The sequence below is a fragment of the Lolium rigidum genome, chromosome 7 (assembly GCF_022539505.1).
Source record: "Lolium rigidum isolate FL_2022 chromosome 7, APGP_CSIRO_Lrig_0.1, whole genome shotgun sequence".
NCBI lineage: Eukaryota > Viridiplantae > Streptophyta > Magnoliopsida > Poales > Poaceae > Lolium > Lolium rigidum.
This window is the reverse complement of record NC_061514.1, coordinates 89,068,469-89,083,815: the sequence shown is the minus strand read 5'-3', so window position 1 is coordinate 89,083,815 and position 15,347 is coordinate 89,068,469. Positions and strand designations below refer to the sequence as shown.

The following is a 15,347-nucleotide window of genomic DNA, read 5'->3' as shown; positions in this document are numbered from 1 at the left end:
AATGCGTCTGCACCCTGAAACAGCGGGATGACGCATCGTGTCCGGGGCGTCTGTGCGTCGCGTTTGCGTCTCCGCGGACGCTGCACGGTCGCGCCTAGCGTCCGCTCGCTTCCCCTATGGGCCCTCATGGCAGCGACCCTGGTTCGATCGGCCTCGAATTAAATCACACAGCAAGGGCGCGAATGTCAACCGCCGGTGTGTCAACCGCGCCAATCAACCCGCTAACCGCCGGAATGGAGCGCCGAACCGCCATTGAAGAGCAACCGCCGGCCTCTTCGTTATACGCGCCGCCGTTAATCCCTGTAGAATATAACCCCTGCGTGTATTGTAATTCACGTCAAACCGCCTCCTCCTTCTTCTTCTACTTCTTCTCCAACATCAGCACGCCATGAGCGACTACACCTTGCCGTCGGACTCGGAGAGCGAGGGCAAGTCGCCCGGATGGCTGCATTGGTGGGAATACCCTGCGATGCCAAGCGATCCGGGCTCCACGCCCAGCGACCCTGCCTCCACGCCGGCTGAGTAGGAGGAGGACGGAGGCGCCAATGCCAGCGACGGCCAGGAGAAGGACGGAGGCGGTGGTAGCAGCGACGTCGAGGACGAGGCAGCAGGAGGAGGAGGACTCCGACGCCAAGTTCACCCGGCTGGAGGCGCAGGAGGCGGCGGATGACAAGGCGACAAGGAAGAAGTCCAGGGCCCGGGCAAGGGCGCAGGCGCGGACGGCGCGTCGTCGTCGTCCGTTCACCGACGAAGACGACACTTCTTCCGACTCATACTCCTCAACGGGCGCGTCGTCCTCCAGTTTCTCTTCGGACGAGGAGGTGACAAGCAAGAGGCGCAGGAGTTTGGATGACGAGGCAGGACGTTCTAACAAGAAGACCAAAAATTAGTTTTTAGTTTATACTCCCTCCGTTCTCTTTTAATTGACTCGGATTTAGTACAACTTTGTACTAAATTTGAGTCAATTAAAAAAGAACGGAGGGAGTATATGTTTAAATTTGTTCTTATTTGTATGTGTTTGAACCTTTTCCATTGGAGTAATCTATCAGGTGAATTGTTTATAGCTAATCTATTCGATTCGAGTAACAAGACATTCAGTACTACTTGCTCATTCAACAAATAAGAAAAAAAAACAAGAAAATAAAGCACTGGGATGTCCAAAATACGTCGCACCGCTGGAGGTGCGCCCCCAACGCAAACGGACATTTCGCCCCTCGTGATCATTTTAGGCGGACGCAAACGAACGACTGTGAGGCTCCGAAAATGCGTCGAGGAGATGCCCGGCCCATTGGCCAGGTAGTACATATAGGACGTGCCGGCAGCGGCCCGCGCCGCACAGGTCCACTCAGACTGTCCGCCGCCCGCAATGTACCACCAGATTTTGCGCCTCGTCCCCAACGCCCACTCGCCGCTCCCACCGATCCGCGCCGGAGCAGCAAGGACCTGCTGGCCGCCTGCCCGCCCTGCAGCGCTGCGCCGGCCGACGATCGGCGCCGCCGCTGCACGAGGCATATGCCGCACCCTCGCCGTCTCCGCCCAGTCGGCCAGCCTCGAAGCCGGTCTGAGGTTCGTCTCAATTCTTCCTGTCGAATTCTCTGCTTCCTGGTTCATGTGGATGTAGCTTGTCAGGGAAAACCATAATCCAGAGCCTAATCTGTTTCTTAGTTCACGGAGTCAGACCAAGATATTTGATGATAAATTAGAGAGATGATTAAACAACTTGCAAGCAGGGGCTTGTGAACTCGTTTCGTATCTAATTCTTCTGTGCCTGGTGCTTCCACATTCTGTGTCATCTTTGGCTAGAAACCATGTGTGTCATGCATTTAGACATCAGTTTTTTGTTAAAGCGGGAGGGGGACATGGACATCAGTGATTTTACTCATGAACTACATAGTTTTTGTACTTTAATAACCTGAAAACTACGCTCTGTTCATTCAGTTAAGTTAAAAATGCACATGAATGTGAGCGTATGACATTTTCTGCAGTCCTGCCCATTTTCAGGGAGGGCAAGTTTTTCGAAGTGGAGATGAAGGTGCGCGACTATGAACTCGACCAGTATGGAGTTGTCAATAATGCCATATATGGTAGTTACTGCCAACATGGTGAGTTCATCACAAACTACAGTCGAAGTCTCGGGTGTGTTTGGTTCCGGAACGAAGTGGAATGTAATGTAACGGTTCCATTCTAGAGGAACGGGTTGGTTCCATTCTTATGTTTGGTTGGAGCTAAAAAAAAAATAGAATGGAATGGTTCTATCCGGCGTTCGGTTTGAGAGATGGGGTGAAGTATATTGGATTCAGCTAACCTCAAGAATAATAGTTACGCACCTAATTAAAGTTCATACTATGCCATCTTATTTGTTCTTTCATAATTTCAGCACTAGTATTAAACTGAGAGACAACACGCATGCAAGTTCCAAATTTCCAATCTATGTGGTCAAATCCTTGAAAAGAATGCTCGAGAGAGATGGATTCGTGTTTTAATCCAAAACAAAACTAGCAGGAAAGAAACGCATCCTGCCTGTGGCGTCGCTGTTTTGCGCTGCTGCTTGCCGCCGCTTGTCGCCGCTTGCCGACGGAGCAATTTCTTGGGGTTGCTGGATGCCGCATTTGCCTGTCGTTGTTGCTTGCTTGCAGGCCAGCCCCCGCCGGCTGCCGCTCCTCTATCTTCCCCTGTTGCTGGCTCCTTATTCCTTTCCGCCACCGCACTGGGGTTCTGCAGCCTCGCCGCCAGAGACGGGAGAGACGAGGGGGAGAGAGAGTAGTGGATAGGTTTGGGTGTTGCCTGAGTTAGCGATTTTGATTTGCAGTGGATTAGCGCCCAGGAACGTGCACATTCCACCGATTCGGTGGAACGACCTCATTCCGGATCTAGTGAGAATATTCCTTTTTTCTGGAACCACTCCATTCCATTCCATTTGCCAACCGAACACAAGAATGATTTCAGGTGTGGAACCATTCCATTACATTAGACTTGGTGACCTTAACCAATCACACCCTTATAGTAGCGTTATTCACTTGATCAGCAGCATGATTCAGATATCAATTTAAGGATCCACATCTATATCTTGTGGACAAAGCATAGTTGTAGTTTAGGTAACATTTCGTTTATCTCTTTACTGAATAGGTCGTCATGAGCTACTTGAGAGCGCGGGACTAAGTGCAGATGCAGTAGCACGCAGCGGTGAGTCGCTGGCCCTCTCTGAGATGCACCTCAAGTACTTTGCGCCTTTGAGAGTAATGCCCTTTCTTACCAAGTTTCAGGAAAAAAAAACAAGTACCATAGATTCTATTTGGTTATGATTTCCCTTTTTTATTTCCTTGTGCTGTCAGAGTGGTGATAAATTTGTGGTCAATGTGAGGCTTGCAAGCATCAAAGGTATACGGATGATATTCGAGCACTGCATTGAGAAGCTGCCTAACCGTGAGGTATGCTGACCAAAGAATTATTCTGGCTGTCAAATGTATTGCTCAAAAATAAAAGAATCAGAATAGGAAATATATCATAAGCTGCACATTTCCATCCTATTCACAATCAAAATACCTTAGCATTCTGGATGGCATTGTGACATGTATAATTTCCTACAATAGTGTGCTATTTCAAGCATAAATTACTCTTAGGGCATTTCTCTGCAACCATTCTATACAACAAACACGTATAAATATTGTATTTCTCCTACCAGTTGATTGTGGAAGCAACGGCAACAGCTGTTTGTCTCAACAAGGACTACCGACCTACCCGTATATCTCCGGAGTTCCTGTCCAGGCTACAGGGCTCTTCTTCCAAGGGCAGCAATGGTTAAGCAGCTGCCTCGATCACAACAGCAATCTTCTTGGGCAATTCTGATAGCGGCTCTGTGATGAAGAGCTACGTTCCATTTCTCGGTGTATCTATGTAAATGTTGCTGGCCATGTAGAAAATTTGTAATTCATGAATCTGGGTCCAAAATTTGTTGAGTGATACTACTGAAGTGAATGTATAAAACCTCTCACCCACAAGAAACTGTTGGCTGCACAAAAAAATGAAGCGGGAGCATGAGTTACTCATAACCATTGCTTCAGCGTGGATTCGTGTCTTGGTAGTTGATACTTTAAGGCTCTTCGGAACCTGTAGCCTGACTTGTTTCAAAATCTGCAACTGATACTGTGTCTTCCAGTCTGACATGGAGGTGCCCTTGGTGTGGAAAGTTCGAAACTGCATTTGTTCTATCACTAACGTATGCCTGAAGCTAAAAGGGCAAAAACATGTTCGCTGCTTTGACCTAGGGGGTGAAACTGATGCACTTCAGCTTGATGCATTTCAATGTATACTTGTATCTAGACAAAGCCACGTCAATTAATTTGAAACGGATGTATCTAGATATGTCGCAATTCGCTCGTCAACCATTAACATAGTACAGAATATAGGAGAACATACCATGTACTATTACCTCTGTTCCAAAATGCTTATATTTCGGAACGGAGGGAGTACCTCAGTTTCAAATTAATTGACAGCATGTATCTAGACAAAGCCACATCAATTAATTTGAAACGGAGTGAATAGAAATTAACACCGAAATCATTAAACCTATACACTCTCATGCAAACAATTGATATGCGTGGGGATACATATATCACAGTAAAAACACCAGGAAAATAACTGTTCGTAGTGATGGGAGATTATAAATAGCACCTCTCACAGAAAAACCACATGTGGCAACTTCAGAACGAGAACATAGAATTCTCTCATACAGCATCAAGATACAACACCCAGGTGATGACATGCCATGTGAATTTGGCATCCAGGCCGTGTCTTTCTTGAACCGAATGATCCTTTGCAATGTGTAGGTACTCAAACATAAAATTCAGAAACAAAGCTCTTTACAAGCCAAAGAATATCTTCAGCACAAAATTTGGAAACTCAAATGTCCTGGAACTAAATAATGATCTGCCGTGTGTAACTGACTACAGCTCAACAGTTCAAACACCAAATTCAGCTGCCTGTAGACCAAATAATTTCGTCAGCACACTCGTTTAGACATTAAGAGGTGTACACTCCAACTACCAGACTAGAAGTCTATGAAGAATGTTGAAAAAACAGGTGCCTTCTGGAATCACAATCACTATAAGTAGCACCATTGCCACCAATAGCAGCATCAACAGTATCCGCAATGCAGCAAATAGGCTCCATTGCTCCTCTTGCCAACAAACAGTTCCCTCAGCATCTGCGTCAGGTATACAATGCAGGTGGAGGAAGATCCAAGTACGGCCACCTTGTAATGCCCCATGGCCAGGCATACCTCCACCAGCACCAGGTTAAGGTTGCTCCTAGAGCATCAGGCCGCCTACTAGCTGTCAGTACTGTCAACACAAACCAGGATTCCAACATGAGGTTCTCTGAGAGCATTACTCTTCCAATATTTTGTTGCAAGTTATTATAAGGATATTCCACTAGTATATTTGCTAATACTTGCTATATCAGGAAGGGCAAATATTTCGAAGTTGAGAGGAAAGTCAATGACACCGAACTTGACGAATTTGGTGTAGTCAATGCTGCTATCTACATTAGTTACATTCGAAATGGTTAGCAATGTCAGTTTCCAAGTCTACAGCAGATCTTGCTAAACTCACATGATCTTGCTAAATTCACATGTTGCATCAGGTCTTAGCAAGCTACTTGAAAGCGTTGGAATTAGTGTAGACTCAATGACATCCAAAGGCAACGCACTCGCTTATTCAGAAGTACAGCTTAAGTACATTGCACCTTTAAGGGTAAGTTTTGCTAACAAACAGCACAACATAGAGAACTAAGGATCCCTGATGCTGAACTAAAACAAAAAAAAATTCCTTAAGCATTCAATCAATACAAGTACAACGATCTAGGTTATCAGTTCAGATAAACATGCTGATCATGCCATAGACACCATAATTCTGGTTTACCAACACTTGTAATTTCGTGGTCAGATTCATATGATCATATCTGTTAGATATACCATATCATACAGGAAAAGCTCACACCATAATTCTGGTTTACCAATACTTGTGATTTCCTAGTCAGATTCATATGATCATATCTGTTAGATATACCATATCATACAAGAAAAGCTCATTAAGTGTATATATCATTGTCAGATTGGTGACAAGTTTGTTGTCAAGGTGAAGCCCACGAAAATCAAAGGTGTAAGAGTGATAGTTGAGCACAGAATTGAGACACTGCCAGATCATAAGGTATGCATTCACTGTGAATTTTTCCAAGTTAGAGTGTTCCAACATAAGGTGCTCAAATTCAGTCTATTCTAAAATAATTATCTTTCTGAGCATTGGCATGTATCTATCACCTTATATACTCCTCTCTCAGCTCATACTGGAAGCCAAAGGAACCATCGTTTGCCTCGACAAAGACTATCATCCAACTCGTGTATTCCCAGAGGTGTCAGCAAAAGTTCTGCAGTTCTTCTCATCCAAGGATGAATAAAGCTTCAAAAGGAATCAGCACTACTATTAATAAGAACTAGCAGTTGAATGTATGTGCTCTCTTAGAGTGTAATGTTGTACTTGAGCAACAACAATATTGATCAAGAATAATGATCATCAATCCACCGTTGTTTCCTCACAACACCATAACCATTTATATTCTACATTGATGCTTGAGTGCTTGAGCAGACCTTAAAAGGCTGCACTATGTCGATTGGTAGTGCTAGTTGGACATAAGTAATTTGAGTTCCTTTTTTGAGTGGTGGTAAAGGTTATTCTCAAATCAGATACGGACAATTGAGCGACATTGTGTAGAATATGCATATTAATAGTTTGTTTTCAAAGGATATTACAAAAAAAAAAAAAAAACTCATATCACCTGGAGTGTAGCTGAAGTTACAATGCTGAGCTCTTTGAATCCACTACACCACCTCGTCAATGTACAACACTAAACTATGCCTCTACGAAGCAAAAAAAACTTGCTGTGTTATGGTCCTGCTGCTTTAACCCATGGCATGCTTGAGCGAATCACCAGCACCACCCTGGAAGAAGAGGCACGAGAGAGCGAAGTCCGCGATGAAAATTCCGACCAAGGAAATGACCACTGCGGACGTTGTGGACTCGCCGACGCCCTTTGCGCCCCCATGGGTCGTGACGCCCCATGCGCAGCTGACGACCGCGATAATGGCCCCGAACACCTGGGATTTTATCAGGGAGCTGATCAAGTCCCACGGCCTTAGCGCCTTGCGAGCCGACTCCAGGATGATGCTGGTGCTGACGCCGAAGACGGCGTCGGCCAGGAACGCCGAGGAGGCGAGGCCGAGGGCGAAGCTGATGAGGGTGAGGACGGGGAGCGCGAGCACGCAGGCGAGCACGCGGGGCACGACGAGGTAGTCGATGGGCTGCGCGCCGAGGACGCGGAGCGTGTCGGTCTGCTCGGACACCTGCATGGTGCCGAGCTCCGCCGCGAAGGCCGACCCGACCCGGCCCGCGGCGACGACGGCGGTGACGACGGGCGTGAGCTCGCGGGCGAGGGCCAGGGCGAGGACGCCGCCGACGGAGCGGTGCAGGCCGAGGCGGGTGAACTCGCGCACGAACTGGATGGTGAAGGCCATGCCGACGAAGGCCGCGGTGAGGAGCGACACCCCCGCGCTCCCGGGCCCCACGCGGCGGAGCTGCGCCAGGAGGTTGCGGCGGTGGATGCGGCCCGTGAGGACGCGGTGGAAGACCTGCCCTGCCAGGAGCAGCGCGGAGAGCCCCCGCCAGATCGCGCGCGGCGGGGACCAGTTGGAGAAGAGAGGGGGCGGGGGTGGGGGGCGGAGACGGAGGGGAAGGCGAGGGGGCGGAACCGGCGGTGGCAGCGGCGGGGGGCGTGAGGGAGAGACGGGGAACGGGCAGGCGGCGGCGTGGCGAGTGGAGGCGGAGGAGGTGGGATTTGGGGCTGGGGTTGGCGCAGGAAAGTTGGAGGAGAGGGTTAGTGGTGGCGGAGGTGGGGCGGAGGAGGAACGCGGCGGTCGACGACATGGTGGCGGTGGCGGTGGCCGGAGATCGGGATGGTCGGAGTCGTGGTGGCTCTGGGTGGCTGGGAGCCTGGGAGGTGATGGGGAATGGCGTATCGGTAGGAAGAAGGAGACTCTACTGCTGCTGGGCCTGGGCTCTCCTGGTGTTGATGGGCCCAAACAAGTAAACTATTCGAGCTTTGGGCTCTCCTGCTGATCTGTTTTTCTCACACTAGAAAAAATGCCCGTGCGTTGCAACGAAAGATAAAATATTAAATATTATCATGTCAACGAAAATGGAATGCATGTTTATGTTTTGGGTTAATAAAAATGTGAATCCTCGATTAAGCTGACACCTCGCTCCAGTGGTGCATCTAGCGCCGGCGGAGGGCGCATGGAATTGTGTGTACAGTGGATCTCCTGGGATATGGTCGGTTTTCGTGTTCACTATTGTGGTTTCAGGTCAGTCTCTTCCGATCTACAGTTCTCATCATTGGCAACGGTTGCTGCTCTGGTGCGCTGGTCATTTGTGGTCTTAGCACGACAATTTCTCGTTTGTCTACTATAACAAACTCTACTACGACAAGCTTTGTCTGGCTTCGGTGATGGAGGGGTGAGGACGGCGACGCGCCTTTGACTCACGCTAGTGTCTGTAGTCATCGCTAGGTGGTCCAATGACCTATTTGTAATTTTTATTACTTTTGGATTTCTTTGTACTAAACTGTTGATGATTAGTAATAGATCGGTGGAATTTTTGTAAAAAAAAAACTGACATACCGCTTCACATTCGAAATAAACAATTACATTAAGGAAATTTGGGGGTCCGCTTTATGAGGAGACTCAAGCGCCGTCCACACCCAATGTAGGAGACATGGCTATAATTTGGAGGCGACACTCGATGTCCGACCAGCCATCTCCTACCGCAGCCACCAGTCGCCGCTAGTGCCTCCAGACACGCCTTCCTCACCGGCCATCGTCGTTGCGAGCGCATCCCACGACGCAGGCGCTGGATAGGTCGGGCGGCGCGGGATACAGACAAAACTTTTAACTAAAATTGTGTTAATTTTGATTTGATTCCCCCAGTCATTTTGCTGTGATTGTACTTTTGCAAGACGGGTGCGGGACACCGCTTGACACCTGGTATGTCATTGTTGAGCTGTTGTTGCACCGCGCAGGTGAGAAGCTGCAGACGGGCAGCAGACCCACGGGAGAGACGACACCAGGGTAGTGAGAGAGGTGGACTGGACTGGAGAGGACTTCTTGATACGGGGTGGCCTTTGGAAATAAGAATAGATTAACCCTATAGATATGGAGGAATTTGGAGGAATTTGAACCTTGTAAGAACTTCCGATAGATCTATGGTGACGTAGCGGGATGTGCCGAGTTGGAGGAAGGTGAACTCAGCGGCGCGTGGAAGGGCGTGGTCTACCATGATCCATTCGTGCAGGTGCACGTCGGGCTCAGGTAAACCTGAGCGCCAATTTCTACAGACTTGCCTCATAGCAGAGTAGGCGTCCACGTACTCCTCATTCACCAGTAAGCATTCGCCGATCTTGTGAAGTGGTCCGTCAGCCATGAGAGAGGCCCAGCTCACGAAGGCGCCGCGCTTGGATGCGCCGCCCTCGGAGGCGACGGGCTCGGAGGCGACGGGCTCGGGGGCGATGGTCGCCGGCGCATTCTTCTTCTCCATCGCCGGCATGGCTCGTACGGCGGTTGGGGTTTTTCCTTCGATTTGGAGAAGTTGATGGGACGTGAGAGGCGTGGTTTCGTGCGTGAGCGAGAATGAGACGTACTGTGTGCAGAGGGAGGGAGAGAGGGGCTTACGCGTCCTAAATGCGACCCGCGTCCTACGTGTCCACTAGTGCACGTTTGCACCGCGACACGCGTCAATAATGACACGTCTTCAACTTCTGCACCGTAACACGCGTCCTCGAGTCTAACCCTGGAAATTTAGATATACTCAGGTATACCCTCGAGTCATATACTAGCATTTTTTGTGTGCTCAGTTTTCCCCTTGAGTGCTAATACTGGCTAGTGCAATATACTCGGTTTTACCCTCAAGTGGCTGGTCAACAGAGAGTCAACAAATGGGATTAACTAGTTAAATGAGTTATTTAATGTGCAAAAAAAACCGAAAAAGAGTGGCACTTACTCATGGAGTCTTTACCACAAATTGCCACTTTAAATCATAGATAAATCATAGATAAATCAAGTTCTACCACAAATTGCCACTTCTCAAATCACCTAGTAGCTATGAAGGTGCATGGTTTTCCATAATAAGCCATACCCAAAATAGCTTTCCCCAAAACATACTTTGTCTAAATGAGGCCATAATTTTCACACTCATGTATATTTGTATTGCAAATAGTTTGAGGTAGGCCAAGATGGGTTTCATTGTACAAAACACGCATTTTTCATTTTTTAAATCTCATATTTGAATCCCTTAGTCTGTTTACTACTCACTTGCCCTTGGTTTCTTGATACTACTCAGTTTTGCCCTCTTCCTTCACAAATTCTCACAGACGCCCAACATTGCCCTGATTGGTCTAGCCCATGTCACGCGGATCGTTCCCGCCGACCGTTGATCGTATGATTTAACGGGCAGGATAACCCCTATCTCTCTCTGGTCGGGGCCACCACCCTCTCTCTCTCTCTGTCGGCGGTTAGCTTCGGCCCTCTATGTATGCTAAAGGGCGGTTACCCAGTACGCTAAAGTTTGGTTTTCTGCATTATTTTTCACGAGCTAAATTATAAACTCTTTTAGGCATTATTTTTCACACAAAAAATGATAAACCATCACCGATTTGTACTTTTCATGCAAAAAATGATACACAATCACCCATTTGTTGTAGCCATTACTTTACACGCAAAAAATGATACACCATCACCCATTTGTTATAGCCATTACTTTTCACGCAAAAAATGATAAACTATCACGAATTACCATTTCTTTTAGGCATTACTTTTCACGGTAAAATGATAAACTATATCACGAAGTTCCATTTCCGTCAAGATAGTCCGCATTACTTTTTTGTTGAGATATACTCCCTCCGTCCACAAATAAGTGTACTTCTAGCTTTTGTACTAAGTCAAATATTTTAAGTTTTGACCAACCTTAAATAAAAAAGTAGCAACATATATGATGAGATTTTGGTATAATTTGAAACTACATTTCGAAACGAATCTCGGGATACTAAATTAGTGTCATAAATTCTACTACCTTTTCTTATATATGTGGTCAAAGTTTAAAAAGTTTGACTAAATACAAAACCTAGATGACTACCCCCACAACGGTCATGTCCTCCTTAATTTATTGTGTAAACCCCCAAAACGGTCACCTCCTCCTTAATTTATTGTGTAAACCCCTACAACGGTCATCTCTCCCTTATAAACACCCACAACGGTCATCCCTTGTGTCAATAGATTCTGCCTCTCTCTTCTTCGTTCACATACACTTGATCCATTGCCATGGCTTCCACGTCTCGGACGCGGACCGAAAGGGGAAGGGGCGGCCGGGGTGGTGGATCATCATCATTGCCACCACCACCGTCAACACTTCCATTGATCATAGAGGAGTTCTTCATCGTCGTCTATGAAGACCCTTTGGTCAAGAAGGTACGTACGCGTTCCCACATATATGATGCATGTGATTAATTATGGGAATGTTCTAAAAACCCTTTAATTTCAAATGATCGACGCTCGATCTCTTTGCAGGCACTCCCAAAAAAGTTTGCGGACTATCTTGACGGCCAGGAGCCAGCTAAGGTGTATCTGCGAGCAGCTGACTGTGGTCCTCGTCTCTGGACCGTGGAGGTCCTATTTGACGGTCAAGGGATGTACCTCGACAAGGGCTGGGAGAATTTCGCCATCGCGCACGGTGTGGATTTCGGCTGCTTCGTACACTTCAAATATGAAGGCGATGATGTGCTCACAGTGAAGGTGTTCGACGGAACAATGTGCAGGAAGTACTACTACTCGGATGACGAAGATACTGACGATGAAAGCGACGGCGACGTGATGCCATGCATCCATCCCCTTTAGATAAGGGGATTATGACCAAGAAATATATATGTAGCTTCATATGCATCGATTTAGAGATCTATCTATTTTCCTATATATTATGCATTTAAAATTATATCGCAATTTCCACCATGATTCGAACACCACAGCCTCCAAATGATGCCGATATCGGCATGGTCAGAACGGCTATGCTCGTCGCCACTGCTAGGTCACCGTCGGGAAGCACCATGTTTAGCATAAGATTCACTTTAGATTAAGCTGCGAAAATAGTCACCTGCCATTGGGCAGGCGGCCCCACGGAAGCGGCTCTATATGATATTCTCTAAATAAATAGACGACCCAGCGGTCATTGGGCTGCGGAGGCCCCACGGAGCGGCTCTATATGATATTCTCTAAATAAATAGACGACCCCGGCGGTCATTGGGCTGCGGAGGCCCCACGGAGCGGGAATATATGATTTTCTCTAAATAAATAGACGACCCCACTGGTCATTGGCTGCGGCGGCCCCACAGAGCGGCAATATATGTCTTTTCTGAAAAATAGACGACCCACTCGGTCATTGGCTGCGGCAGCCCACGAAGCGGTTATATATGTCTTTTCTCGAAAAATAGAGCGACCCCATTGGTCATTGGCTGCGGCAGCCCTATAGAGCAGCCCCATTTGTCATTGGCGGCACCGCGTATACAATCGGAAATAAAACGGCACACGCGTCGGCGACGGATGGATGGCTACGCGTCGGCCACGAGATGGTCGGAAAGGAGCCGCCCTCGTGCGGCCCCACCCGTCAGATTAAGCGCAACGGTAAGGCCTGCGACTCGACGGCAACCCTCTCATCCGAGCGTCTACGAGGGGTTTCAAACTAGAGGGAGGGGAAAACTGAGAAAAAGTTAAGCGGCTGGGGAAAACTGAGCACAACTAAGAAACCAGGGGCATGAAAATAGAAATCCCTATATTCGATCATCTTGCAATAAGGTCTTAGATATCACATATATCTCATACCTTGCTTATTTCTGAAAAAAAACTTTCCAGCTCCTTACTTTTCAAACGGATTTGATCTTCAAGTTTCACGGAGACAAGATGACTTTAGGTACTAATTGAAACCATTGCTCTTTGAATCAACAATGTGAGGTTTACTAATAAAGTTTGCAATGGGACTTAATCATTTCTTAACAATACGGTATCAGTCCGTAAAGTTTCTTGTCAGACTTAACAATATTTCTATCTTAATTACAAGACTAGCTCATGGTAGATAACGGATGCCAATTCTACAAATTTAATTCAAAATACTATTCAGACTATGTTCATGATAATTAGTTCATGTTTTAATCTAATTACTAATGAACTCCCACTTAATACAACATCCCTCATAGTTGTTTAGTGGCACACGATCCATATCTACTACACCAAAACCGATCATCACGTGAGATGATGTAGCTTCAATGGTGAACATCAACATGTTGATCATATCATACATATGACTCGTGTTCAACCTTCCGGTTCCCGTGTTCAGAGGCCATGTCTGTACATGCTAGGCTCGTCAAGCAAACCCAAGTATTTCCGCGTGTGCAACATGGCTTACACTCGTTGTATGTGAACATAGAATCTATCACATCCGATCATCACGAGATGCTTCAAAACGACGAATGATATGTCTCAAACGTATCTATAATTTCTTATGTTCCATGCTAGTTGTATGACAATACTCACATGTTTTATATACACTTTACATCATTTTGATGCATTTTCCGGCACTAACCTATTAACAAGATGCTGATGACCCACAAGTATAGGGGATCGCAACAGTCTTCGAGGGAAGTAAAACCGAAATTTATTGATTCGACACAAGGGGAGGTAAAGAATACTTATAAGCCTTAACAACTGAGTTGTCAATTCAGCTGCACTCGGAAAAGCACTAGTAACGGGGGTGATGTGAAAGCGACGAGTAATATGAGAGCGATAGTAACGGTAACACAACGAGCGGTAATAGTAACACGAGAGGCAATGGCACCGAGAAAATAGTTGATACTACTTCCAATGACATGTAGAACGAGTATATGATGATGAGAGATGAACCGGGGTTCCCGGCTATCTTCACTAGTGGTAACTCTCCAATAACAAGTGTTGGGTGAACAAATTACGGTTGGGCAATTGATAGGATTGAAATAGCATTAAGACAGAACATCAAGATTATTAATCATGTAGGCATGTTTTCCATATATAGTCATACATGCTCGCAATGAGAAACTTGTACAACATCTTTTGTCCAACCAGCCGGTGGCAGCCGGGCCTCAAGGGAATCTACTGGCAATTAAGGTACTCCTTTTAATAGAGCACCGGAGCAAAGCATTAACACTTGGTGAAAACATGTGATCCTCATACCTACGCCTTCCCCTCCAGTTATCCCAGTTGCTGTCACTCTGGGGCCTCGGGTTCCGGACATAGACATGTGCAAACAACTTGTAGATACAATCTAAGCAATAAGTATAGAGCTTAAATCTAAGATCATGCCACTCGGGCCCTAGTGACAAGCATTAAACACAACAAGATTGCAGCAACAATAACTTCACAAACTTTATAGATAGACTAATCATAATGTAACAATCCATCGGATCCCAACAAACACAACACCGATTACATCAGATGAATCTCAATCATGTAAGGCAGCTCATGAGACCATTGTATTGAAGTACATGGGAGAGAGAGTACCAACTAGCTACAGCTAGAACCCGTAGTCCATGGGGGAACTACTCACGGAGCATGATAGAGGCGGTGGCGTTGATGAAGATGGCTTCCGGGGGCACTTCCCCGTCCCGGCAGGGTGTCGGAACAGAGACTTCTGTCCCCCGAAACGGAGTTTCGCGATGGCGGCGGCGCCCCTGGAGTCTTTCTGGAGTTTCGTCAATTCATCTCGCGTTTTTAGATCGAAACCCTTAAATAGTCCAGAGGGGGGCATCAGAGGCTGGCCGAGGCGGCCTCACCATAGGGCGGCGCGCCCCCCTCCTAGGCCGCGCCGGCCCATGGTGTGGGGGCCGTGGGCCCTCCCCTGGCCTGCCCTTCGGCTCCGTGAATCTTCGGAAAAATAAGCCCTTTGACATTAATTCAGGGATTTTCCTGAAAGTTGAATTTATGCACAAAAACGAGACACCGGAGCAATTCTGCGAAAACGGCGTTAGTCCGTGTTAGTTGTATCCAAAATACACAAATTAGAGGCAAAACAATAGCAAAAGTGTTCGGGAAAGTAGATACGTTTTGGACGTATCGGATGCTGAAGCGCTAGTTCCTGTTCTCGCTGTTTTTGGTTTCGAAATCTTACACATGAAATATTCTCGGAATTGGACGAAACAAAAGCCCACGGTCATATTTTCCACGGGCTTTC

The 15,347-nt window shown here is 47.0% G+C and overlaps 2 protein-coding genes and 1 pseudogene across 2 annotated transcripts; 2 read left to right on the top strand and 1 right to left on the bottom strand.

The window, feature by feature from the left end:
• Positions 1-1,366: 1,366 nt before the first annotated feature.
• LOC124675455 (acyl-acyl carrier protein thioesterase TE3, chloroplastic-like) lies at positions 1,367-4,036 on the top strand. The gene is made up of 5 exons (XM_047211531.1): positions 1,367-1,570; positions 2,006-2,102; positions 3,127-3,236; positions 3,333-3,428; positions 3,683-4,036. The coding sequence occupies exons 1-5, from the start codon at positions 1,367-1,369 to the stop codon at positions 3,800-3,802; spliced, it is 627 nt and encodes a 208-aa protein (XP_047067487.1). The 3' UTR covers positions 3,803-4,036.
• A 1,113-nt stretch (positions 4,037-5,149) lies between these two features.
• On the top strand, positions 5,150-6,453 carry LOC124671642 (acyl-acyl carrier protein thioesterase TE3, chloroplastic-like). The gene is made up of 5 exons (XM_047207991.1): positions 5,150-5,370; positions 5,461-5,561; positions 5,641-5,750; positions 6,111-6,206; positions 6,337-6,453. The coding sequence occupies exons 1-5, from the start codon at positions 5,150-5,152 to the stop codon at positions 6,451-6,453; spliced, it is 645 nt and encodes a 214-aa protein (XP_047063947.1).
• A 311-nt stretch (positions 6,454-6,764) lies between these two features.
• On the bottom strand, positions 6,765-7,982 carry LOC124675454 (annotated as a pseudogene).
• Between the last annotated feature and the right edge of the window lie 7,365 nt (positions 7,983-15,347).

Bases quoted from the DNA above. Each gene is read 5' to 3' on its own strand.
- LOC124675455 (XM_047211531.1), top strand. From the start codon at position 1,367: ATGTACCACCAGATTTTGCGCCTCGTCCCCAACGCCCACTCGCCGCTC. The intron at 2,103-3,126 runs GTGAGTTCATCA...TTTACTGAATAG, and splicing joins TGGTAGTTACTGCCAACATG to GTCGTCATGAGCTACTTGAG. The intron at 3,237-3,332 runs GTAATGCCCTTT...TTGTGCTGTCAG, and splicing joins AGTACTTTGCGCCTTTGAGA to AGTGGTGATAAATTTGTGGT.
- LOC124671642 (XM_047207991.1), top strand. From the start codon at position 5,150: ATGCAGCAAATAGGCTCCATTGCTCCTCTTGCCAACAAACAGTTCCCT. The intron at 5,371-5,460 runs GTTCTCTGAGAG...TTGCTATATCAG, and splicing joins AACCAGGATTCCAACATGAG to GAAGGGCAAATATTTCGAAG. The intron at 5,751-6,110 runs GTAAGTTTTGCT...TATCATTGTCAG, and splicing joins AGTACATTGCACCTTTAAGG to ATTGGTGACAAGTTTGTTGT.